This window comes from Salarias fasciatus, chromosome 1 (assembly GCF_902148845.1).
Source record: "Salarias fasciatus chromosome 1, fSalaFa1.1, whole genome shotgun sequence".
Classification (NCBI taxonomy): Eukaryota; Metazoa; Chordata; class Actinopteri; order Blenniiformes; family Blenniidae; genus Salarias; species Salarias fasciatus.
This window is the reverse complement of record NC_043745.1, coordinates 17,653,903-17,680,573: the sequence shown is the minus strand read 5'-3', so window position 1 is coordinate 17,680,573 and position 26,671 is coordinate 17,653,903. Positions and strand designations below refer to the sequence as shown.

Sequence of the window (26,671 nt, the reverse complement as noted above, 5' to 3'; positions counted from 1 at the left end):
ACAGTAATACCGAATAACTGCCTGATATATAAAGATAATTTCATAACCACAATGTTTGGTGTTGTGGTATTTTTCTGATTCGTGTGTCGGTTTCATTGTGCACATAGTTGCACAATACTGCTTCATTTTAGTTGTTTGTCTGGACTGCTGCATGGTCTAAGTGAAATGTATATGTAAAGATTTCTGTTTGCATAAAACTAATTTATACAGGTCTTGTTTGTGCTGTTACAGACTTCTCAAAACTACATTAGAGAAAGTATGTTTGCATGTCATATAATTTTGCCAATACGCGGCCCTGCCATGGGGGCATTGTGCAGTATGTCATCGTCAAAACACTTCAAGGATTTGTGATATGAACCTTCTGGATCGAATTATCTAACCGCACTGTCACTTAATCCCAGCTAATGCTCATAATTGTCCTTTTGGCTCATTTGGGTGTGTTTGTATCGGTAGGTTTCGACTGGAATTTGGTGTTTAAGTGGGACTATATGACCCTGGATCAGAGACGAGCCAGGCAAGGCAACCCCATCGCCCCGATCAAGTAAGAGAACGACTCAAAAACTCTGAAAAGTCCTCAAAACTTTCCCCTCAGTGTGTTCACTCACTGCTAACCTCCTGGCTTGGTACACCGTTCCTCCTTTGTGTCCGCTCCGCAGGACCCCGATGATAGCAGGAGGTCTATTTGTCATGGATAAGGAATACTTTGAGCAGCTGGGAAAGTACGACATGATGATGGATGTTTGGGGAGGAGAAAACCTGGGTAAGTGCGGCAAATTCAGTGGATATCGCAGCAGACCGACGGTGGTTAATGGCTGTCAGGAAATATAGAGCCATGCGATCACTGAAAGTCACTAAAGTCACGTTATTCGGAAAGAGGAAAGTAGCAGGGAGAGAGAGAAAAAAAAATCTTGTTTTAAGGAGAGCAGCGCAGTCAAAACTGAGTTTAATTGGTGTTCATGAAAAGAGACGGGGAGTTATGCATTAAATAAAAGATGATAGGAAGAAGTAGCTTTGAAGAGCCGTTCAACCGTTTGACAAGAAGTTACAGTGTGATGATCCATCATCTTTCTACGTGGAGTTAAGTGCTGAATGCAGCCAGTCGAGATTGTCTCCTCTTTCTCTGCCTAACTACACCACACAGCTACCGCCTGGGACGCCATTTAACAGACAGACGCCATCATTTAATTCTCCACAACTAGTCAAATGAGCATATCGTCCATAAAATTCTAGCTTCTTACACAGAGTGAAACTGTACCTTCCTTCTCCCTTAAAGCTTTGGGCTTTGAAAGCCACAGATTCCTGCCCACTCATGAAATTTCCGCTCTCTTGTGAGATCTGGAATCAAAGTAGCGCCACGGACGTGGCTCATGCTGTGGCATGAGATCATCTGCATTTCTGTGCCAGGAAGATTTGGTTGTCTTATCCTCGTAGGCAGACTTCCTCAGTGCCGTCGAGTTTGGAAAATTACAGTTGCAGTGTGATAATGATTAGAGTCTGGCCCTGGGAGAAAGTCGCTGCACTGGATACAATGGGGATGATGTGCAAACAGGACAATGATATAATTGCAGGCAAGCCTGTCTGACGCTTATGTCTGATCTCAGCTGGGAATAAACAACTGACAGTGATTTATGCTCATCTGGAGGCCCGACAGTGTATCCAAACTGGATTGACAGTTCAGACGCTAGTTTACTCGTGTTCTCAGCACTAATTCACATGCTGACAATGGCGCAGAGGCAATCTGACAGCCTCAACTCGCTGCAAACATTCATCAAGGGCAGACGCAGTGAATTAACTTAACTGCTCACGGCTGCAAGTCTTCTCATGATCTGCTTTGATATTTAGGTAACATGTTTTAATTTCTGTCCCCTGTGTGTTGCAGAGATCTCGTTCCGCGTGTGGCAGTGTGGAGGAAGCCTGGAAATCATCCCCTGCAGCAGGGTAGGCCACGTCTTCAGGAAGCAACATCCCTATACCTTCCCTGGAGGCAGCGGCACTGTGTTTGCAAGGTAATACACCTGTACACACACACAGAGACACACCCCGACATTCACACACACAGAGAGACACACCCCAACATGCAACATTCATCAGCCTTCTGGAAAGTGGCGTGCCCGTGTTGCTTTCCAGTTTGGCCGTGTTCCAACACATGCTGGTGCGGTTTTGAGCAAGGCACCTTGACTCCAAATACGTCCAGGAACTTGGTCAGCACTTAATATATATAATCCTAATCAACAAATCCCCCAGAAGAATATGTACCAGAGGGAAATGTCATGAAGCTTTGTACTCACTAAATTGTAAAATTGATTATTCCACACGTGCCATGAGCTTAGTTAATGCGATGCACGTTGGCATTACTGTCTTTCCCTCCACTTCACCCTGTGCAGCGCTGCAGGGCGGTGAAGGCAGGGCACGCTCTAGACGGACCGACCGACAGTCCGTCACAGGGAAAACAGAACGAGCAGCTTAGAGTCACCAATTTTCTTTAAATGTGTGTTTTTGGACTGAGGGCAGTCATCGGATAGTACCCACAGAAATTCATTCATACAGACAGGTAGAACATGCAAACCCTGCATATAAAGGGAACTGGGGGCATTGTGACCATAAAGGATTAGACCCCGCTTATTAAAACATCCTTATTACATTATTTATTCTCTGTGTCTCTTCAGCATGATTTTTCTCCAGCAGACGAGCCACCAGCTTGTGTTTATGTTGAAATACTAGGTTTTGCTTTTTTTTTTTTCTTCGCGCTCCACAATCAGCTGATATTCACAAGAAGTGAGCAGACTTGAAGGATCGCACTGCTGAGAGGCCTTTGAAGCACTCAGATGAATGGCTGTTTGAACAACTACAGATCCTTGAAGTCAGATGATCAAGCTCATGTGACATGATCAAAAAAGCCTGAGAGCAGACGCTAAATGGAGACCTTTTTTTTTCCAATCATTTCATGAAATTAGAACCTTGCGACATCTCTTCAAAGAGGCTTTCCATTTTAAAAGTATCCTGCTTTTTATTCTTCTGTTGTATTTTATCTTCCATTTGAGTCTCTATTTGAAATTCATGTCTGTTATAAAGGCTGTAGTTCTTGCCTGCAGGTATTCCTGTGTGATTTATTGTTTCCCACTGTGGTTTGTAAATGAACGTTTATTATCAAGTTAAAACTAAAGCTCTGAGAATCAAACTAGCGTTCGCTGATAAAAGCAAACCACCGTCAATTAAAAAACAATTAAAACATAATCATCAGGAAAGCAGCGTTTGAGGAGGAGAAAGAATCCATTCAGATTCAAATAATCTTTTTTTATGTGTTGCCCTTTAAAGCTGACAAATGTGACGGATTATGCAGTGAACACACTAGTAATGAGCAACCAGTTACACTGAACGACCTGTCCTTTGAAACTGTCCGCACTCACCAGTCACTGAATGGCGTAATACCGTAATACATTTTCGTCACTCACATTAAACTCCACACGGCCTCCGCAGTAGTTGCATAACCCTCGCCGCCAGTTTTTGGACATCATTTATTAAGAGTTGGGTGTGGCGATGTTCTTCTCCGTCGCGGCGCGGAGCAGCTGCTGTGCTCCGAGAGCCGCTGCGGTTCAATGTGTTGCCCTTCAGTCTGAATGAAGCGGGAGACGGCGTTCCTCGGGCTGCCGGCGGACGCTCTGGGGAGCTGCGAGACGACACCTGTTCTGTCTGCCTGGATGACATTCTAATTGTTCTTGCGGGAGTAGCATTACCAACACAGCCGGGCTATAATGGGCATGTTGAGGCAGACCAATTTCCAATCAATATGGAGAAAATCCCCCGTAGAACTCAAGTGAGGTTCATCCCATGCGATGAACTTCCCTCCTTTATAAAGCAGGATGACAGTGAAAGAAACGGCAAACTGAATGTTGAAATGACTTTAAAAAATCAAAACATTAATGATGATGAACTAAAGCCACATCTGTTGTGAAATGAAAGATTTGAATTTTTATTCCACTGCCCTTCAAATGCCAGAGCTGATTGTTTCAAAGCTTTGTGTCTACCAAATGTCTAACTGGAGAAGTTCCACGTCAGTGTTTAATAGAGAGATGAAGACAGAACCTCAGATATTTGTAGTGTGATAATGTTAATAATGCTAACAGTGGTTGACTACACTGATTTTGTGCAACATTTCCTGCAGGAGACTTACAGCAGCTCTTCTGCTCCGACATCTCTACAGTGACACTGTTTACATTTTTAGTCCATCTGAAGAGTTTATTCTCAGCAAAGCTCCAAATTGCATTGGGTCTTGGCCCCATGAGTTTCCTCCACTGACCAACAAGGTGCTGATCTGAGTAACGTCTGCACTATATGCAGCTTGTGCTTCAGGAAAATGTAACTCTTCTGAATGTTTCCCCTCTGAATCTGTTGTGAAGGTGTTCAGGTGAACTAAAGATATAAATACTCCTCTGCTGCTTCTGCATTGCTGAAACATATCTCACCCTTCTTTGTTCAGTTCTAACCGGAGCTCTCCGATGTTTGTGCAGCGAAGCAAGTTTTATCCTCAGCTCAGCTAATTATTTTATTGATAGAAAGGGATTCCCAGGTTGTGCCGATAGTTTTCTCTCCCCCTCTATCAAATTACTGTTTTCTAAGTGGGCTAGTTTAACTATCAGCACAGCAGGGCCTCACGGGGACAGACTGCACCGCAGATCATTGGAGCTCCAGCAATCTATTGTGCAATATGCTTTATTAAACCACCTCACAGAATAGAGAGTAAACACAGCAGAGACTGGAGTGACAACTTCATTCTGTGGGAGCATGCAATGACAGCACAGTTGTTGCAGATTTCTTGGATTTTTTTTTTTTTGGAGTTGGGAATCCAAAACCTGACACTATTTATGTTCATGTTGCTAAATGCAACGGCACACGTCAACAGCTAAGACTTGGGAGTGATGATCAGAGTGGCTGCGTTTGTGATCCATGTTGCCGTGTTTGTAGCGTGATTGTCATCCTGCTTCATTAGACAGATGCACTTTGGGAGACAAAGACGAGCCCACCTGCACAGCAGCAACAATTATTTATTCAAAGAGCTTTCTTTTTCTTTTCTTTCTTTTTATTTATTTTTTTTTACGTCAGCTTTTCTGTACTCCAGCAAAGTCTGGCCTACATCAACCTGTCATACTCCTGAAACTTTCAAACTTTGTTTCTGCCACATTTTGCAGTCGTTTAATTTTCACTTGCTCTTGTGGTATTTTGTGGAGGCTGTAAGATTTTAAATGCTGACAGAGAAGAAGCGCAGCCTCACTCTGAATGCTCCTTGTATCAACGCGAAGATGAAAATTGATACAATGTCATTGCAGTTGCCAGTTTTACATCACAATGCAAACTGTGTTATGCAAAAAAACACACCAGATAAACAACGAGCAGCGCGGTGTTATCAGCGTCTTGCCTCTCAAAACACATGTTGGATGATGAGTGTTTCTCCTGCTTCACACCCGTCCCCTCACCTTTACTGATTTCCTCGTTCTCGCCTCTCTCTCAGGAACACGAGAAGAGCAGCAGAGGTGTGGATGGACGAATATAAAAACTTCTACTATGCCGCCGTCCCGTCGGCCAGAAACGTGCCCTACGGAAAGTGAGTGCCATGCAGCAGCTGTCCTTTCGGATCCAGTCGTGATAATCAGTACCGTCATAGCATGAATGGCCGATTAACTATTTTGCCAATTAACATCATGTCAGCTGTCGGAAATGTCATTTTTCCTTTGTAGTGAAACCACAAGAGCTAGTTAGTGCAGCTCAGATGAGGGCAGAACGTCCATCCCCGATTAGCTCCGTTCAAAGGCCTGACATGCTGTTTGATGTCCTTAAAGGATTAGTGCGACATTTTGACAGCTTACTGCAAAGATCATGATGGACTGAAATGGTAAATTGGTCAAGAGTCTGGAGAATCAGGCAGCAAAGCTCTGAAAAATGAATAATGGACTAATACACATTAGGAAGTGATTTTTTTTTTTGGACGGTTGCTTGTTTTTACACTGCAGTTGACAGGTTCATGCCTTTTAGTAGACTAAAAAAATGTGTTTGTAATAAAGGAATTCTGCTGTATCATTTGCCCTGCTGCTTCATTTCATATATGCAGCAGTTTTCAGAGTCACAGGCAGCAATAAGAGAGCTTATTATGTGTCCTCATGAGAATGTTCTTGGTATCTCCCCTTACCGTCAGTCCAAGTTATTATTTCCCCCGGAGGAGCGAGCCTCAGACGTGTCCGGGCCTTCCGCTCGCTGCTGACTGACGGGGGGGATAGACGTATGGAAAACCGCACGTGATGAAGCCTTTAATTCTCTTCTGTCTCTCAGCATCCAGAGCCGTTTGGAGATGAAGAAGCGATTAGCCTGTAAGCCGTTCAAATGGTACCTGGAGAACGTTTACCCTGAGCTGAGGTGAGGACCGAGGACGCTCTTTGTGAGACGATATTGCAACATATGAGATACGTATAATGGAAAACAGATTACATCCAGGAGCTTGAACGAGAGCCTGGTTCTGTGAGAGAATAGAGCTCAGTCTGGAGCGGCAGCGCGGCCGTGACCCCGTGTGTGTTGGGATATAATATTATACTCTCCAGTCAGACTGAAATTACTGTTGTGACACTAATGACTAGTGATCTCCAGCAGTTATGATTCATGCACATTATTACGATTTGTCAGGCGAGCAGTGAGTCACATAGAGAAGTAAACCTAATGATCTATGAATTCACCGGATTTGAAGACGATTAGCACAATAAAATGCATGTTTCTCTGCTCCGTTTGTCATTTTCCCGCCAATAACACAGAAACATGATAATATATTTGAATCCGTTACTCTTGGCTTCATCACCAGGGTCCCGGACCACCAGGACATCGCGTTTGGAGCCCTGCAGCAGGGGGGAAACTGCCTGGACACCTTGGGCCACTTCGCCGACGGGGTGGTGGGCGTCTACGAGTGTCACAACGCCGGGGGAAACCAGGTAATGTTACCATGACGACACCTGGGGGGCAGTTAGTGTCACATGTGGTGGGGGTGTATGACAAGATTCAACTGCAGAAGGCAACACGACACAAAGTGAATTTATTTGAGAAAAGACGGATTGTTCTCGCAAAAAAAACGAACTGAAACCCAGCAGAACTTAAAACCCCTGTGGTGGAACTGAATCCATGCAGGCTGCATGACAGCCAGGAGTAAACCTGTCTGCTGATTCTTTAAATACAGGGTGATGGCCGCTTGCAGGCGGGGTGTGACGTTTCTGGTGCTTTGTGTGGGGATGTAGGCATTTTCAAGGCGTTGAAAGTGTAATGGAGGTAAATTACAGTTATGGAATAAACTATAGAACCGGAACCACAACAGGTTAAATGGTTGTGGTTGTCTGTAATTCTGCATTTCTTTCAATTCACTTGGAACCTTAACAGCATTTACAATGTCTTTAATTTGGAAATGAAACCAGAGAATGACTCCTTCATACAATTTAAAGTAGGTACATCTTGTGACTTTGTAGTTGTAGAATTTAAATTTAATTTGTGGTCCATTCTCTTGTCTGATCTGCTGGTGAAGTGTCTTAATCTCTTTGAAGGGTTGTGTGTTTTATCCCCCTGTTGGAAAAGTACTTCAGTATCAGTGCAGATGTGTAGATTGTAGAGTAAAAGCTCCCTGTCATTCTCAGCTCGTCACACCCTGCTTTGAGGTATATTTCAAGTTTTTATTTCTATTTGCCTGTGAGCAACAGGATGTACACTATCTTTGTGTCAATTCACGGCTGTAACCCTGCCAGCAATTTCCCGAATAGTTTTCTTCCTAAAATAGAGTGACAGGTGTAAAGTGGAAATCTGCTGTCACAGAGAGTTACAGACCGCCGCTGGTGCTCGTCTGTTTCACGCTCACCAGCGCCGCAACTGCTGCCACTTCAGCGGCTTCGGGTTTCAGAAACATAATGCTGCGGTGTGAAATCCAGCGTAAAATTGAATGCAGCCGCGACAAACAAAGCACCTCTTAGTCGACAGGTGTGTCCGACATGGCGGCTCTTTGGAAAAGGCGCTGTGAAGGGTTTCACCTGGACGGACGCTACGAGAGGTTCCTGAGGTTGTTAGAGAGTGTAAATAATGTGGAACAAACACTCGAATCAAGTCTTCCCCTCTTCATTTATTTTACTTACCGGTACTTGGATCATTGCAATTCGAACATTGCAGATGTGCAGAAAAATCAAGTCAAGTATGAGAAAACATCAGGGTTACTTTTATACTTATTTTTGTGAAGGAGTAAAGCCGCTGTCACATTTAATGTAAACACTGAATTTAAAAACTTTGCCTTTGCTCATTGTAACTTGTAGATTCCAGGTTTCCCCCTAAAATATAAAAATTTTGCAAAATACCAAATATCAAGCGTTTCAAGTCATCAGTTGCTAGCTACCAGGTGATATAACTGCATTTAAAAGCTTTATTCTGTACAGGAAAATGTCTTTCTTTTGTATTTTTTTTCTTTTCATCAAAAATCAAGGTTTTGCCAGAGGGCATATGTTCAATCATATAAACATTTAAACCTGAAGATTTGTTCAGAGCGTCTCCAGTCCCCTTTTGTGCAGTAACATTTGGCATGCGTCTTGCCGCTGCAGGAATGGGCCCTTACCAAGGATAAATCGGTGAAACACATGGACCTGTGTCTGACTGTGGTGGACAGAACAGCTGGGTCTCTCATCAAGCTACAAGGCTGTCGAGAGAACGACAGCAGACAGGTATTCACAGCCAGCTCTACTCTGCTGCAGTTTCTGCACAAACCAGTTTCCATGTTGCCTACAAGTGGGGCTCACTTTCGACGTTTGTGGCTGATTTTTTTATGCAGAAATGGGAGCAAATCGAGTCCAACTCGAAGCTTCGTCACGTGGGCAGCAACCTCTGCTTGGACAGCCGCAGCGCCAGGATGGGCGGACTCACGGTGGAGGTCTGCAGCCCCAGCCTCAACCAGCAGTGGAAGTTCACCCTCAATTTACAATCATAGTGGGGCGCGGCGCGGCGCGCTCCGGGAAGACGTGGATCTACGACGGACAAAACCGACAGACTCAGAGCCCGACAAGACTCGAGGAGAAACACAGACTCGGTGGATGAATGGATCCCTCTTGCTCCTTCTCCTCCTCGTCCTCCTCAGAGGTGCAGCCGGCCAGCCGTGTGTACAGCCCCTCTCCCCACAACTCACCCCTCCCCCCTCCCTCAGATGACAGGCCACGCCCACAGGGGGGAGGGGCTTGTAGACCGCGATGGAGTAACCTGGAGGCTGACTGTTGGGTGGAGGGAGGGAGGGAGGGCGCGTCGATGAGCAGAATGAGGATGGAAGCAATGAAGAGACTTTTGTTTCAAAATACATACCTCAGTGTTTTTGTTCATTGATGGTTCCAGCGGTGAATGACCAGTGAATTCCTCTTTTACTTCTTTTGATGCTTATAAAGCAAAACTGAGGGGCGTTTTTAGTGTTTTAATTTTCCTATTCTTTTTTTTTTTTTTTTCATTTCTCACTGTTGATTCTCCTTTCAGATTTGCAGGAGAATTTTTTATTTTTTTTATTTTATTCTTAAAAGGAATCTTGGAGCATGGGTGGATGCTTCCAGTCTTGTGGGTGTTAAATGATAAGAAGGGAGGAGATGGACTCCATTTCTTGAGCTTTTCCTCTCCTTTGCTCTAATTTACAGAATCAGCAGAGAAAAGTGAGGCGAATGTGAGAGGAGAGTACTCTGTGTTCTGCTTTGTTTTCTACACAACTTCTTTTTCTACAGATTTTGACACGGGCAGGTGAGAGACGGTTCGGGAAAAGCCTCTTTGCTTCGGAGTCTCTGATAGGAAAGTTCAGGGTGATGCGAGGAAGTGTCAGAAATCGCCCTGTAGCACTGGCTGCTGCAGCATCCTCACATCTCCGCCGTTCTTCTCGGAAGAAATTTTTTAGTGTTTTCATGTTTACTTTTGTCAAAAGTTAGAAACATTTTAAAAGGTTGAATCGGGTTTCATTGATGAGCAGCGAAGAGTTTTTTTTTTCTCTCCATACTTGTTTCTTGCACAGATGATTTCCTTTGCCATTGTAAAATCTTACTAACAGTCACTTCCAAACTGGTTTTATGTTGCTGCTTCTAATCTGCGGCGATCAGGTGCGGCGAGCTATCGAATAAAAAAAAAAAGGCCATCCCGATCAGTCATTCTTGTCCCGGTCATGCAGACATGAGTGACGTGATCGTTTCACCACACAGCTTTACATACTAATGATCAGTTAACGAAGGAAACTCAGCATATTTGTCTACATGATGAACTCCTCTGGTGAATTGTAGCGCAACTCTGTGGCAAAATCTTTTTTTTTTCCTTTATCCATAAAGTAAAACTGGGTACTGTTGTCATAGTGCAGATGTCATTCGACAAAGATGAGTTTTAAACGTCAGCGTCCATAAAGAGAGCAGCAGACGTGCTCTAAAATGTTCCTACTGACTGCATGCATCAGCAGCGTATTCCCGCAGTTACATTCACTCAGCTGTTTCTTACATTAGCGCGCTTTTTTCCCCTCATTGTGCCTGTTGGATGAGCTATCTGTTAAAAAATGTGTAGCTGCAGTAAACGTGGCTTTACTGTTTGTCCTCACTGTGTGTCTGCCGGAGGTGAGCAGATTTTTCAGATTGCACAAGCAGGGATGCTCAGTTTTCACACAGTGAAAATACACACTTTATTTCAGCAAGCTACTTTTTTTTTGTTTTTCTGTTTTTAAGAGCAACAATGTTTTGGTGTCACAAAACGGCGAAGTGCCACATTGTAGTTCTTCATTACGTTGCGTAGTGCTGCTGATACCACAGAGTAAATGTCTCGCTGTATGAGTCCAGCTGCAGATGCCTTTTGTGTATGTTTTGTGTGAAACACTTTTCCCCTCTGGGCTCCCTGCTCCCTTCATCTCCACCGCTGTGATCTGCTGTGCTGTTAGTCATTGGTGAGTAATGAAGATGAGGTTAAGAGGAATTGGTTTTCAGTACATTTAGAGCGACTCGTCACGACTTCAAGACCATTGCGTCAACATGAGATGTCTCTGAGATGATGGGATTTGAAAATTCCAAGTTTAGAGAAACCAGAAAACAAGTCGTCAATTCAGAAACCAGTCTCTGTTATTCAGTCTGTGTCATCCACAATCACACCCTCATGAAAGTTCTGAGTATCTTCAAAGTTTTAATGAGCTGTGGACTAACAGGCGGTTTGTCATGTTTTTCTGATAGTATTTTAGCGTCTTCTGTTAAACTGCTTTGTGCATAAGCCTCTCATTCTCTTCCTACCTGGTGCTTTGTCTCATCTGAACATGCAGTGACTGGAGTTGTGAAGGTGAGCTGTAGCTGCAGCTGTTTTTCATTTTGTTTTGTTTTGTTTTTTTTCTTTGGGGGGAAAAAAGCCTATCCTTTGACTTGATAGGTTGCTGCATTGTGCTGCCAGGCCACAGAAAACGCAAAAGACCCTCGACACAGGCTCAATTTGGATGCGTGATGTTGCCTTAAAAGCTCAATTTTTATTCAAATGTCACCTTAATTTGGCAACAGCTTAGTTGTTCTCCTTGGAAACTCAAGTATGAAACATTTTTAGTGTCTTAATTTTATAAGAGAACTGCAATTCATGAAAGGGTGATTTGAATTCTAGGTTTTAATTCACGTTTTCTCCATTGCACATTTCATCAGTGTGTTACTGTCAATTCAGAAGAAACTCCAGCAGTGTGAAAACAAATGCAGGTTCTAGTGTGAACAGTTCACATGTGTAGAGATGGTCGCCTCCTCATCTGCTTTACTTTGCTGTAGGCCATTTGAAAATTTGGTTTTTTAAATTCAAAAGATTTTAGTTTTTTGGGGGTTTTGTGTGGAATCATGAAGTCTGTTATCCATGGAATGGATTTGATTAAAGTTGTACATCTGTTTTTCAGTAGGGTGTTTTTTTTTTCCCAACATCTATAAGGCTCAAGTCTGTAACTGTGTCTGAGCTGCACCGCTGTGGGAAGGTAACGACATCCTCAGCAGCTCTCAGCCATTAACGTGCCATTAAATGTTGATGGTCTGGTGCTGCTGGTTCACTGTGGGATCTGGAAGAAAGGCAGCAAATAGATACACATGTGGTGTGTAGCGCCATCTACTGTCACGCTTGTCTGGGCAACAGTTGTGCAACAAAGAAGGGGAAAAAGGATTTGAGGCTGTAAGCTTTTAACACAAAGCCAGGCAGCTTCAGACTTTTTTCTCATTTCTTTTTTTCCCCCCTGTTGGTTTGATAAACTGTTGTTTTATGCCTGCTCCATTCAGCCGGCTTGTGAGCCTCAATACACACTCCTGAGCGACCACGGCAGAACCTGCCTGCTACAATAGTTCACATATGTCATTTCAAGCCTTTTTCTTATTAAACTTGTCTTATTCTTGTGGAGGATTACAGGTTTGCTATTTTATTTTTTATTGTTTTAATGTTATACACAGAGAACAATGACTGTAATAATTTAAAAGTCCAGCGCCTCGTTTTGATTGGATGATTAAATGTTTACATCTTTAGCACAATGTGCCAAAGTTCCTTCCTGGTTTTTTTTCTGCGTAAGGAAAAGTAAGGAGTCAAAGTCTTTGGAAAAGTAGGAATGAGTCTCAGAGGACTTGTTCAGTTTCAGGATGCGTTGTACGTTGTGTATCTTCATGTTTCCTCCAGTCTCAGTTCAACTTGTAGGACTCCTCTTAGCTGCTGATTGGGTTTTTTTTTTTTTTTTTTTTTAATTATTTGTTTTGACTTAGTAGAATACATTTTTCATGGAATATTTACACCCTATGGTCTTCAAAGTGACTGTTGAAGTGGAGCCTCTCAGCAAGAAGTGTCATTCAAGAGGCAGAATATTATCAGTAATGCAGATGTGGTACTTAAACATGAATCAAGAATCAAGGGTGTCCTCTTCAAGACAATAGGAATTTTCCTACTCGGTGTGTTTTCAAGACAAACTTTTTTTTGAAGATGATGAAGGTCAGCAGCAGAGGAGGTGTGAAGGTGACGTGTTTAGTGTATCTCTGCTTTCCCTTTTCAACAGGGAGAGGAGTTTGCTCACGGTTTGTCCTTAAACCGGGACGTGTTCCCCCTCTAGACCCACCTGCAATCCCCTTTTAGGATTAACGGGAGGAGAGCCCTGTGTGATATGTGAAAAGCCCTGCTGAGACATCCAGCTCAGGGCTGCTTAAGCTTCCCCATCTTTCGCTGTGACCGGCTGTAGCAGTGTTTGAGAGTCGGGGAGAGAGAGGGGCTTAACCTGCACGTCAGACAGTTTACTGTAAAAGCCTTTTCACCTGGTAATGACCGATAACGACAGTATTCCAGAAGAACCGGTGTGTTCCTGAGAGGAATGTGGCTTTGCTGAATGACTTAATGTTAAAATGAGGTGAATGCAACTCCAGGGGTCACACATGTAAAAGTGTATATTTTTGTATATACCTACATCAGTGTGTGTACAGTATGTACATATATACACAGTGTACTCAGCCGCGGTTCCTAGTTTTGTTGTTGGACTGCACAGCGCTTCTAACTGTCCCATGTTTTATAGATACAGCAGAAATTCAACTTTGAATGAAAAGAAATGATTAACTTAAATAAATGCATTTATATATATAAAACGGATGGGTCTCAAGTGATTTGATCTGCACCTCAAGCTCCCAGTCCACACACAGACAACCGATGTTTCTGCTGATCTCTTAATATCTCACTGTGGACCGCATCTTCACAAAATATTTAATATTTCACTCTATTACATTTTTATTAATCTATAGTTTTTTTGTTGCTGGTAAATGAAAACTCCCTGTGCAATGTAACAGATCTGATTTCTGATTTCACATGTTGTATAAACTCCTTTGAAATTAAAAACCATTTTTAGTAGGGATGCATCAATTTTATCTTTTGTTCTCAAATGCAAAGATACGTGAAGATATCCAGCTCAGGCACACTAAAGAGGTGAATGCTTTTTTCAACCCTGAAGGAAATTTAAACCCTCAGTTGTTCTCACAGAAAGGAAATGATATGGATTCGTAGGTGGTATTTACAGATATGAACAATAGATCCATCACGAGGCAAGTACCTCCATCAGATACACAAATCCATCTTCTATACCACTTTATCCAAGCCGACTATGGGAAAAGGCCTGCAGGTTGTCAGTCAGTCACTGGGTAAACACAGAGGGGTGCAGCCTACAATGGATTTTTTTTTTTTTTTTTTTTTTTTTTTTTTTTTTGCACTGGTGAGAGGAATCTGGACCACGTGGATAACACCCAACTTACACAGAGTCCAGCTTGGGCCCAAGTTTTCCTGTTCCTCAAACTGAGAACCTTCTGGCTATCCATGATAGTGTACAACAGCTGTGAAGGGTGGCAGCTGCACAGTTGTGAGCCTTTATTCTGAATGGAAGGGGAGACTTTCTGTGAGTTTGCACATTTTCTGTGTGTGTGTGTCTGTGTGTGTGGTGGGGAAGACGTGCTTGTTCTGTGAATAGGTGTCTGACTATCTGTTGCTTCCACTGAGCTGGGATCAGCTCCAGCACTAAGTGACTGTGAAGTGGACAAACTGGTATAGGGATGAGTGGATAGAAACGGTATGGGAGATGCGTAATTTTCTAAATGTGATTTTCTGTTTCATTTGCGTCACATTACATCACAGCGTTTGAAGTCGTGCAGCAGAGCATGTAGTGTCGTCTCCTCTCCAGCAGGGGGAGGCCGGGAGGTCGGGCGGACAGGAGCGGGCACGGAGAAGAAGAGCGCGGCTCGGACAGGAGCTGATTAGCGCACTCAGCAGACTCAGGTGGAAGCTGCGAGGAGGAAGAGAGGAATTCACTGTCGAAAAGCGAGGTTTACACAAAACATGAAGAACGAAGGCATAGACGGCACGGAGCGGTTCCTGAGCCCGGGAAAGGGCAGAGGCCTGCGGGCGGTGCGGCACTTCGCGGTGGGGGAGCTGGTGTTCGCCTGTCCTGCCTACTCCTACGTGTTAACAGTGAATGAGAGGGGAGCGCACTGCGAGCACTGCTTCACCAGGTAAACCTGCACCCCTTCTCCAGCAGACACCTCCCTGCCTCCCAGGCGGTGTCCTCGCTCGTTCAGACAGCGCGCAGGGAGCCCGGAGCCAGTCCGGAGCCAGCTAACCTCTTAACTCTGCTAGGTTAGCATTTAAAGCACCGGACAGCCTGTCCGCTGGTGCAGACCTAAAATGGGTCAGTGCGGCGAGGCAGCTCACCTGATCCACTCTCTGAGGTTTGTTTATTACACGGAGGTGTCACGGCAGCCCGAAATCCGCACATCCTAAATCCAGAATGTTAAATACAGACTCAGATGCACTGTTGTGTTGCCATTCCTGCTACTAAAGCCTCTGCATATCTGTTACCATTACCATGCCTTCTTACACCTCCACATGGATCGCTGACTAAAAAAGGGGCTAGATATGTGAAATCAACATGTAGAAAATGTTATCGTTTAAAATTATAATCAGTGCCACTACCAATTGAATGGATGAGCCTCAATTATTGTTCATGTTATTTCAAATTCCATAAAACCTACATAATAAATAACACAGCAACATAATGCATCCCACACGCAATGAAAACATACATCATTCATGCTTTCAAAACATGTAGTTGGTTCATGTCGTCAAACCTTATTTGTTAGTGACCCACATATTTAGGCTTCCGGTTTCCAGCAGGCAGACCTGTGAACTAACAGGTCTCTCCAGCTTCGGTGTCAGTGGCAGGTTCTCATCAGTAGCCATGGAGGATGGAAGGTGGCGAGAGAGGCCAGCCGACAGGCATGAGCCAGCACTGTCATGTGTTGGTGTGTTTAAAGACATGACCTCTCAAGAACATGAGGGAATTGCTCTTTTACGTTTCCCTTTCAGAAGCTTTGACACTCTTTTGAGGTAAATTAACCCTTCCCGTGGGTCACACTCTTGACCACATGTTGTCAGGCATGCGCATACGCCTGAGCTTCACAGGCGGCCATTAAAAGGTTTGTAGAGCACTGAAAGGTTGGAGTGCTAAATTTAGGAGGCCATGTGTCCCAAGAGAAGGCCAGAGGTGCACTTCTGTGTCCGGGGATCTGTACAGTAGCTCTTACACAATCCAAAATACCCCAAATAAATATATGTTTATAACCTGCATTTAAGAAAATCACTCCTTTTTTAGGAAATTGGATTGGACATGTTTTGAGGAATGTTTGTTAAACGTATGCAATGGGCTTTCTGCAATGCAGGATTTTGCATATGAAGTTATGTTTTAACAGCTAACATCAGACCCAGCAGAGGCAGGGAAAAATATAGTTATTCCAGAAAACAAAGGACTTTTTTGAACAGGCAGATAGTGCTTCAGCTTGTTCCTTTTTCTGCTGTACTCCATTGAGAGGAGTATATTATTTGTGAAGATGACTGAAATAAATTAAACTTCAGATCATTCAACCTATTGGCCATTTAAGTAAAACAAATAATCAAAATCATCATCTCATTCAGTATTAGATTCATGATGATACCAGATTTTTGAATGTGGAATAAATAACATCCTATTGAAAAGCATCAGGTAATGATGTTTCAGAATAGAAATGGGAACTTTGTTATTGAGCATATAAATCTCTTTCAATACTGCTTTAATTTCATTGCAGAAGAGAAGACCTTTTTAAGTGTGGAAAATGTAAGCAGGCTTACTACTGCAATGTTGACTGTCAGGTAAGATGATCCTTATTCCCCCCTTTTTTAAGAGTGCAGTGTTCTTGTGTGTGGTCATTTTCTCTCAAGTGTTTCTAGCGAGGAGGTACTATGTCACCAAAAGTTACAATATTTCACTCAAATTTACAGATTGAAGGTAAACATTAAATGATACGTCTTAATTTAGATTGATTTGGATAAATTTTCCGTATTACATTAAACAAACACAGTGAAAATCATTTATCCTCCCAATTATTGTCACCTGACATTCTCCTTATATACGATGTGATTCATTGTCCTTTGTGTGCTGCAGTTTCTCTGTGGTCACACCAACCTCGACTCCTCAGACCACACATTGAGAACCACGTCAGAAGAAGTTTATGCTGACATTTATGCTGGGAAACAGCAGCACACACACTCTCCTGTTGCTATGACGATTAAACCTGTCTTCTTTCTGACTGTTTTGTTTCATGACCAAAAAAAAAAAAAAAAACTAAACAGTTTGTGCACTGCAGTAAAATGCAAGTGAGAGAGGTGTGTGTGTCATTTCCTGATTAATCTAGAATGCTTTTATTTTTGGAAAATGAAATTGTTCTTCATACTCTGTTGAATTGTCGAATTCTAATCTTGATCATTTGGGATTTTGTATCCACTTGAAAGTAAACAACGATAAGAATGCACTACTTTCTTGTCTCTGTGTGTTTCGGTGTGTTTGTAGAGAGGTGATTGGCCGATGCATAAGCTGGAGTGTGTCGCTATGTGTGCGTACGGGGAGAACTGGTGTCCATCAGAGACGGTCCGACTGGTGGCCAGAATAATCATGAAGCAGGTGAAGTCATAACTAAGAGTTGGTATTTGTACAGTCAGAGTTGCCTTTTATGTTGAGATGCCATAGTTCTTCTTTTTTTTTTACTGAGCATCTTGTATGAAAACCCCATGTATTGTCATAAGTTATTGACATACAAAAATTACATATTAGGATAAGTATGAAGTCTGTCGAATGTTTGCCTGAAAACCATTAATTAAAGTAATTTAAATAAATGCTTTTACCAAGAGAATAGTGCATCACTCTTCATTTTCAGACTTCTCATTAGTTATAAATGACACACGTGCCGGTTACATAATGAGTTACTCCTGTTCTCTCTGTGCACTTCACAAAAGATCAACCAGTGAAGCAGATGCAATAAATGCAATGCATACATGTAGCATAACATTCCCCTATTGCCTCAGGATGTCTACAGTATGACCAGCCAATCACCGGCTGGTTTTGTCATGTTCTCATTTTTATATAAGATGGTTAAACTAAACAATCAGTCGTCGTCCCTGTGTAATCGGATCAAAGCGGCCTTGCTTCTTTAGAGTGAACAGAGCCTGACCGTGGATCTGTTGTGACACCTGTAGTTCACGTCACTTATTGTTGATGTTGTTGCTCACGTTCATTGCCGAGCGAAGGTTAAATTGCAGATGTTTTATTCATTCTTGACTGTTTGTGTGGTTTGTGTGCGTCGTGCTGCAGAAAGTCACCACAGAGCGCACCTCCTCAGAACGGCTGCTGCTGCTCAAAGAGTTTGAATCTCGTAAGTAGGCTTTTCTCTGTGTGTGGGAATTCATGGGGGTGTGCGTTTAGTTACATATCCTTTCATTTTTAGTTACATGCTGCAGTGTGTGTGTGTATGTGTGTGTTAGAGTGTGCTCTTGCTTGCTCGCTGCAGTTGTAGCAGAGCGTCTATTAATATCTTGGGCTGTAGCCTCCAGTGCTGGATCTGTCTCTTTCATTCACTCCAAGTGTGCAGAGTACTGGGACTTAAATCCCAAGCTTCTGGGTGCTGTAATTTCATGTTCCCTGCCTCCCTTTAACAACTACTGCCACTGTGCCCCTGAGCAAGGAACTCTTTGCTCTTCTTTCGAAGACTGTGATTGAACTCAGACAGGCTTATGTTTAACCTCAGCTCTCATTCTTGTGCAGCAATATGGGGTTTTAAAAATAAATAATGAGGATAGAGTTATAAGCTTTATTAAAGTGACATTTTTCGATCTCGGTGCAGTGACTGCCAGCTGCATAGCCGACGTACTGTTGGGAGAGTTTAACCCCACTAAGTGCCCACAAACTGTTTTCTCTGCTCTGCTGGGATTTGTCATCTAGTAGTCTAAGTTGATGTTGCCTGCTCAGGATTCCTGCACAGGATTGTCACAGAATTAACCTCCACACCTGTCCTTCATGCACACAAAGCGAGTCAGCTGCTGCCTGCCGCCGGGGGTCTGAGTCAGAGTGAGTCAGTGGGATTGGAAAAGGCACATGGTCTGCAGCCGGGGCGTTTTGAACGCTCGCCAGCAGTGAACGGGTTTCTGTAAGACTAGGGTCACTAAACAGGGCTACTTAGATTTGTTCACCTGTCATTTTGCCATTCAATGTGGCAAATATTGCTTAAAATGTTTCATTATCTTATCAAATAACAAATGTTTTACATATGACGATGTCGCCTGAAATATCAGAAAAGTTAATGTTGAGCTTTCAACCGCAGCAACAGAACTATTGAAATCTCACAAATAGAAAAGATGTTATTAACGTTACTGTTCTGCTATGGCAGAGTCTGGTTGTTAAGAGCTTTATAATTTAAAACAATACTGAACCATAGATTTCACAGGTCAATAAAGGGAAACCAATAAGGGGGAGATATGATCTGTCCTGCTTGTTTGGGTTAAAAGTGTACATGGGTTTAAGAATTCCTTTTGAAAGTAGTTTTTGAGGGTCAAGAATCGGCTTCAAGCTCCTCATGATGTTCACCAAGATTCACATTATATTTTTCTCTCCTTTGAGCACTTTCCCTCTCTGGTGTACTGATTCCTTCAGATTTAGATAAGATGGACAGTGAGAAGGATGAGATGGTCCAGGCGGACATCGCAGCGCTGCATCACTTCTACTCCAGACACATCAGCGACCTCCCAGATGAACAGACTCTCATTGAGCTCTTTGCACAGGTAAATATTTATTTTCATGAGTTTATACTCTCGAAGAAAACAGGTAAATATTTATTTTCATGAGTTTATACTTTAAAAGAAAACACAAAATAAAGACGCACACACGTGTATGTGTGTGTAAATGCAACGCTTTGGTTTTTGCGTTCATTTTCATGAGCCGAACTCAGACATTTCACAATTCTGCGATGTTCCCCAAAGGCCTACTTCCCTCCCTAATCCCTCCTCTTCCTCACAGGCGTGGCAGATCAGTATGTTGATCAGACAGCAGGATTGTTACACAGGTGTGAGTTCGGTTTGCCACAATAAAGAGACAGTCTCTCATGTGCAGTTTCAGAGTGGAAACAACTTTCCTGGCTTCTTATCATATCGCTGCATTTATCCTTCACATCAGGGGCAGAGAGGGGAGGTTGGATGAGCCTCATGGTGCAGCAGTGTTATGGCGGGGGGGTGTTTCCCTCTTCTAACACCCCCCCTCTGTCTCCCTCTAGGTAAACTGTAATGGTTTTACCATCGAGGATGAGGAGCTCTCTCATCTCGGGTCAGCGGCTTTTCCTGAGTGAGTACCAAACACAGCATCACCGGCTTGTCTGTTTCGTTTTAATACACATTTCACACGAGACGCAGTGTTTTCAATATATTAAGAAATGAAAGTAATCTTCATTCGTCTGAATAACTGCTCATATTCTGCCTGTTCAATGTTTTACTTGTTGAAATAACACTTTTGTTTGCTTATTTTGTTCTTCTGATCTTGTCTTTATTTTTTTTAAATTCATGTTTAATTCATGTTTTATTATTCAGACACTTGTGCTAATATTTGAAAGATTTGGAAGTTCGGCTTCTTAAATGCATTTGAGCCGTCTTGAAAGACCTTGAAATGAAACGAGTTTACAGAGGGGATTTGTGCTTTTCAGAAACTTACACTGAATATTGATTTTATTTTTTTATTATTATTTTCTTTTTTTTTGCATTTTTTTCATTTCTCTAATTTGCATTTCGAGTGGAATTGGCAGAAACTCTAAACAGTGATTCATGGGGTTACTTTTTGAACAACCTCTTGCTTTTGTTTTTGCCCAGCAGTGAATATAAATCTGCATCTCGCTGTTCTTCTCCAAGCTGCTCAGTGGTTCAGGGTTTTGAATCACAGCAAGAATTGAGTCTAGATTTGGGGACCGGTGCATACATAGGATTTTTCCTCCCACGGTCCAGAAGCATGGATGTAACCTTCCCGGATTGTGTTCTGCCTTTATAGAAAGTCAGCTGGGATTGGCTCCAGCACTTCACAACCCCGAGCTGATTCAAGTAGTGTAGAAGATGGATACATGTTTGCTATTCCAACATCGCTTATGTGATGAAAGTCTTTTTTTATTTAGTATTGCTTCACATTGTCCCTCTTTCTTCCTTCCAGTGTAGCACTGATGAACCACAGCTGTAGTCCCAACGTCATCGTGACCTATAAGGGCACGGTGGCCGAGGTCAGAGCTGTGAAGGAGATAAACCCTGGAGATGAGGTGAATACGATTTCTGAAAATACAGTTATAGAAAATTTGTTAAATGAATCCAATTAAATATTTTTCTCTCCTCTTTTAGATCTTTAACAGCTACATTGACCTGCTGTACCCGACAGAGGACCGGAGAGAGCGCCTGTTAGATTCCTACTTCTTCACATGCCAGTGTACAGAGTGCACCTCCAAGTCAAAGGTACAGTTAGATTTCTGATTTGCAGTTGGATGGTAAATATTAACTTAATCCAACTGTGTGTCATATTTTACTTCATGGTTGCTTATGTCTTTTTCTGTTTTTTTTTTCAAGGACAAGGCCAAAATGGAGATCAGAAAGCTGAGTTCTCCACCAGAACCAGAGGAAATCCGATCCATGGTCCATTACGCCAAGAACGTCATCGAAGAGTTCAGGAGAGCCAAACACTACAAAAATATCCTTCTCTTGAAAACGGAAGATCTAATTCAACTCATCAGTGTCAACATTTCACTGCCTGTCCTCCTCCTTTTTTAGCCACGCTGTCTGTTGTTTTCCCTGACTCTCCTTTACGTCCCACCGAGCTGCTGGAAATGTGCGAGCTCAGCCAGGAGAAGATGGGAGCCATCTTTGCAGACACAAACGTCTACATGCTGCACATGATGTATCAAGCCATGGGCGTCTGTCTCTACATGCAGGACTGGGACGGTGCAATGAACTACGGCGAGAAGATAATTCAGCCGTACAGGTAAACGGATCAGTCAGAGCCTGTCCTGCAGGCTCAGCAGATGTGTAACTGTATCATCTGGCAACTGAACATAATGGGTCATCTGTCTCCTCTCACTCCTACTCTTGAGTGACATAATTTATTGCTTTCCAGAAAGTTACACAGAACAAACATTCCTATAGAAACCCCTCTTTCATCTTCTCTAATGTAAGGTGTTGTGATACAATGCAAATTATCTGTTTCCACCCATGTGTTTGATATTTTTTAGCCTGAAATTGTAAAACTTTCTCTCACTTAAGCATACAGTGTATTTAATTGTTTAGATGAGATTTAAAATGTTTTTCAAATGTAGACCTTACTCGGTTGCTTTGAGATTTATCTTCAGAGGTGTTAGCACATTTTAAAATATAGATATAGTTCTAATATTATAGAAATGTCAAATGAATTATTTTTTTCCCGCTCTGTTTGACGTATGAATAATATTGTCCCTTCAGTGTTCACTATCCTGCCTACTCTCTGAACGTGGCATCGATGTATCTGAAACTGGGCCGGCTGTATTTGGGGCTGGAGAAGAAATCTCAAGGAGTCAGAGCTCTGAAAAAGGTGTGTCTCGATCCAGCGGGTCCGTTGGATGTGTTGAGTGAAACATTTGGATGTTAAGGAAAACTGACTCATCACACGGCAAGATAATACATGAATTGGGTAAACTTGATCAGTGCCACAAAAATAATTTGAGTTAACCAAAAAACTCTTATCCTGATTGAGTAATCACTTTTGTGTTTTTTTGCTTGTTTTAAGGTTAATCAGTTATATATATATATGTATGTATGTATGTATGTATGTATAGTTGAGACACATCAGCAGTCTACTAACAAAACCCTGATATATTTACTCTTAGAAAAACATTCATATTGTATCCCTGCTTTTTCCTTGCCTAAACAACACTGGATGAAAGGAAGCAGGTATCCAGTTGATTGGATTCAGCACACTTAAGTACCGCTAATATAGTTTTTTTTTTGACGTAATGGAGAAACCTATATATCATGGTATTTGATTTGGTCTTTTTCCTTTCCTGCAGAAACACAGATGTCTATTTTACAGACTAATTGATTTCTTGCTTTTTTTTCTTGTTACAAAGTAAAAAAAAAAAAAAAAAAAAAAATAGGTAGTGCTACAAATGCCGAGAAGATACCTTAAATAATGTATTTCTTTTTTCAGCTCATTTGCAAACAAAGCATATTTGAATATATAATTACTTAGAGTAAAGCTAAAGCAATCAGAAAACACAGACAGAACTTTTATCTTCAAAATAGATTGACTAGTTTTCAAGTTGTTGCATATTTTATGTCAAGTATTTTTTTTTCAGTTCCATTAGACCTTGTCAAAGTTTTGTCCTAATACTCGCTCTGTAATAAGTTTCTCATGCTCTTCCTTTGCATCAAGTCGTTTCCTCTCTTGTTTACTCTTTGATCATGGACGACGTCTCCTAATGGTTTGGAAAAACACTTAATTTTTCTTGTCTTCAGGCTCTCGCCATCATGGAGGTGGCTCATGGAAAAGATCATCATTATGTAGCGGAGGTCAAGCGAGAAATTGAGGAGCAGAAGTAAAGAAAACAAAGCTGATGGAGCAAAGACTGAGGATGGGCGCCTCCTGAGTGAGCACCCCTCTGAAGTCAACAGCAAAATACACATCTCAAATGCACGGCATGCATCTTATACCTCTGTTTTTTTTCTACTTTTTCGTTCCTACTCGGTCGTTTCACCTGCATTTCTTAGGCAAGAGTTTCTTTTACATGTAAACGTGTTTGGACTGCAGACGACCTCGTCTGTACCTGCAGCTGCCTGCTTCCTGTCGGAGCTGGACTTTAAAAAAAATGACAATGAAGGATTCACATTGTTTGGGAATGGAAAAAACAAACAACTCTTGAGCTTTATCCGTTTGTGCTGACGCTCAATAACCCCGTGCTGTAATCGGCTAAAAAAAAAAAAAACAATATCAATCATATCAGTGGGGAAAAAGAAAGACGTACTACCTGCAAAGCTGCCTTTGTAGCCACTAACACTTCCATGTGATGACTCATTTTTCTGAGGTCGAGTTTTTCCTCAGGTGATGAGTCTGAAATCGTTCAGTGTGTTTTGACTGTGTTTTGTGGACACATCAGCAGAGTGTTTCTCCATCATATCTCCTTGGCAGCAGTCCTGACTGGCTGACCGCACCGTCGCTCCAGACCAACCACTCGCGGTTCACGATTTTGTACAAGCCTGATGAGTCGTTGATACTGAGGGCATTAGTACTTACGTTATTTTAATTCTCTGAAGTATACAGCCGCAAGATTTCTGGCTTCATGGATTCTAGTTTAAGCTGTGAAAAAAGATAATGCATCTCCTCTGGAGCAGCAGAGAGGGAAATGCCGACTTATTCCTGAATGAATAACAGATAGTGTTATTGGCTTGTCTTACAGTATGTTTAAAAAGCCACAAAGTGTTGCATGTCTGACCTTTTACGTCGTGCGTTTATATGCGTGTCTTGTCTGTTTTACATGAGGCTTGTTGACCAAATAGGCCACGGGTTTATCTGAGAAGGAACCAGCTTTTCACTAGTTTCACAGCATGTCCTTCAGCAGGAGCGCTGATGTGAGACCAGTTTGCCTCTTTGGTACATTGACTCGACCAATCATCTAGGATCAGAGCCCCCTTTTTGCTCAGGAATATAGGGGGGGGCGATACTGTAGCTTTTGTTGCCTTTTGTCAGCAGATGCATCATCCTACTATTTTTGGCAGTTTTTCTCGGAAACAGAACGAATCCAGATTGAATTATACAAGTGAGGAAAAGTCACATTTAGCTGTATAAATGATGATCACCTTCACCTGACCTTTATACTAATGATAACAGGGGGTTTTTATTCTTTAATCTTTCAAAGTATCCTCAATTTTTACAGTTGAATAATAAAGTCCTTTGAAAGGGTAATTTAATATTTACCTTTGTGCAAAATCAAACTTTTTACTCTTAAGATAAATGGAGAGAAGACTGGACCAACAGAAAGCGCCAGGCTTAACGAGGAGGTTGGTCCTGGATACTTGCAATCTTGCCCCGGTTTCATGATTTAACTTCACACATTTGCCTCTTTTTCTTCAGCTGAATGGACCTTGTGTCTGTTGTTGCTGGTTTGATTCTGAGGCTGATCATGCAATATATGAAGGACAGAGAAAGGCCGAGGCAAACATCATCACCTGGGCCTTATAAAGGGTTCTTGTTGCACTCAAATTTTTGTACAGTTTTTTTTTTCTTCTTTTTGAGAAAATGATGTCAAAATGGCAAATGTGAGAACATTTTATTTCGTTGTTAAACAATTTCTGTAAGCAGACAGTCTTCACTTTGCAATGCCTGAGGAATTGGTATCAGATCGGATTTTGTTTTATTCTTCTTAAATGCCTGTAGCTTCTCCAGTTTGTTTACAACAGACGCAGGTTAATGCACCACATAAAAGTGGCTTACTATCTGAAATGATCTGTCGTGATGAGTCGCGTGTGGTGATATTTGTAGCAACTCCAGCATATATGACTTTTGGTCATTTGCAAAAATGCATCTAGAAGGTGCCTGCCTTACAGCTTTTCCTTCTTGATTCTAAACTGCAATTTTAGTAACTCTGTTCATCCTTGTGAGGAAAAGCAAACTGCAAACACCCTTCATCAGCTAGCTGTGTGCAAACCAAAAAAAAAAATCTTAACCTTCTATGGGGTCGGAGTTGAGCGTTAAGTTTAATTTCTGACGTTACACTGAGCAATTACGTGGTATATATTTGCTTTCTTTTTGTGACATTGAAGATGCAGCCTGTGGCACCAGTGTCGGAACAGTACAATCTTTACTGCATGTAAAGGAGGCAAAGACTCATATCAAAGCAAAATGCATTTGCTTTTCAGTTTATGTTTCTGTAATGAACTGTTAACTTTATCAGGCATGAATGTTCAGTTGTTGGAATGCAGCACTAAAAACTGAGCCTCCGGTTCTCTTTGTATCATGTTGGTGAAACTCAATAAATGACAGTATGGCACCTGCTTCACTTTGTTTCTTCAAAACAAGTTCTGTGTCCAGATACATCTTTAACAATTTCTCCATAATCTGGTTTCATTGGTTCTCAATCTTTTATGTAAGTCAGCCGAGTGGCCCTTGACCTGGTTTTACTTATGAAGGTAAGTAGACATTCATAATGTTCAACGTTTTCACCGTGACTGTTTTTACTGTGAGGAAGAGGCAGAAAGAGCAATGCAAATTTATACTGGAGTGCATCTACTTAAATTTCCATAAATTGTACTTGACAAGTGAAATAACAGAAAAAATATAGAAATGTGCTAAGAGTTACTATTAAATAGCACTTCTATTGTCAACTGTCAGTCAGCATCAAATAGTTTGAATTATTAATTCAGATTGTGAGTATACTGTCATGATTTGTAAAGATAACCTGTAAAGTGTGATAAAGGTGTTAAATTCTGAAATAAAATGTTAACACAAAGTGAAATTTCTCTTTATGACTTTAGAACTGATCATAGATCAGTTTGAGAATTAGGAGGATTGTGTTCTGAATCATTGTACAAATGCTCTACCTTTCAGAATACAGCTGAGTGACACGAAACGTATTTGACACTGAGACGTCTGTGGGGGATGCATGTTCTCCCTCTGGATGCTCGTTTTTGCTCCGGGAGGGGAACAACTGACTCAAGGATGTCCTGTGCCGGTGCCATTTTAGTGTAAAGAGTTGCAGTACATAATCGTACCACGAGGCGGAAGCCTCAAGGCGGAAAAGCCAATCAGAGGCGT

The 26,671-nt window shown here is 42.0% G+C and overlaps 2 protein-coding genes across 2 annotated transcripts in view; both read left to right on the top strand.

The window, feature by feature from the left end:
- Window positions 1-13,302, top strand: part of galnt2 (UDP-N-acetyl-alpha-D-galactosamine:polypeptide N-acetylgalactosaminyltransferase 2) — a 57,121-nt gene extending 43,819 nt beyond the window's left edge. Inside the window, exons 9-16 of the mRNA XM_030090029.1 lie at window positions 454-541; window positions 657-760; window positions 1,880-2,006; window positions 5,507-5,599; window positions 6,322-6,405; window positions 6,842-6,968; window positions 8,604-8,723; window positions 8,831-13,302. Coding sequence (XP_029945889.1) covers window positions 454-541; window positions 657-760; window positions 1,880-2,006; window positions 5,507-5,599; window positions 6,322-6,405; window positions 6,842-6,968; window positions 8,604-8,723; window positions 8,831-8,986 — 899 coding nt within the window. The 3' untranslated portion in view covers window positions 8,987-13,302. The remainder of the gene's footprint in view (window positions 1-453; window positions 542-656; window positions 761-1,879; window positions 2,007-5,506; window positions 5,600-6,321; window positions 6,406-6,841; window positions 6,969-8,603; window positions 8,724-8,830) is intronic.
- Window positions 13,303-14,741: 1,439 nt separating this feature from the next.
- On the top strand, window positions 14,742-25,912 carry smyd2a (SET and MYND domain containing 2a). Its single transcript, XM_030088871.1, has 12 exons — window positions 14,742-15,023; window positions 16,632-16,695; window positions 17,393-17,503; window positions 18,191-18,251; window positions 19,526-19,653; window positions 20,142-20,209; window positions 21,059-21,161; window positions 21,241-21,351; window positions 21,463-21,583; window positions 21,700-21,874; window positions 22,348-22,456; window positions 23,380-25,912. The coding sequence occupies exons 1-12, from the start codon at window positions 14,851-14,853 to the stop codon at window positions 23,461-23,463; spliced, it is 1,308 nt and encodes a 435-aa protein (XP_029944731.1). The 5' UTR covers window positions 14,742-14,850; the 3' UTR covers window positions 23,464-25,912.
- The last annotated feature ends 759 nt before the right edge of the window (window positions 25,913-26,671 follow it).

Bases quoted from the DNA above. Each gene is read 5' to 3' on its own strand.
- smyd2a (XM_030088871.1), top strand. From the start codon at position 14,851: ATGAAGAACGAAGGCATAGACGGCACGGAGCGGTTCCTGAGCCCGGGA. The intron at 19,654-20,141 runs GTAAATATTTAT...GTCTCCCTCTAG, and splicing joins TCATTGAGCTCTTTGCACAG to GTAAACTGTAATGGTTTTAC. The intron at 20,210-21,058 runs GTGAGTACCAAA...TCTTCCTTCCAG, and splicing joins GGGTCAGCGGCTTTTCCTGA to TGTAGCACTGATGAACCACA.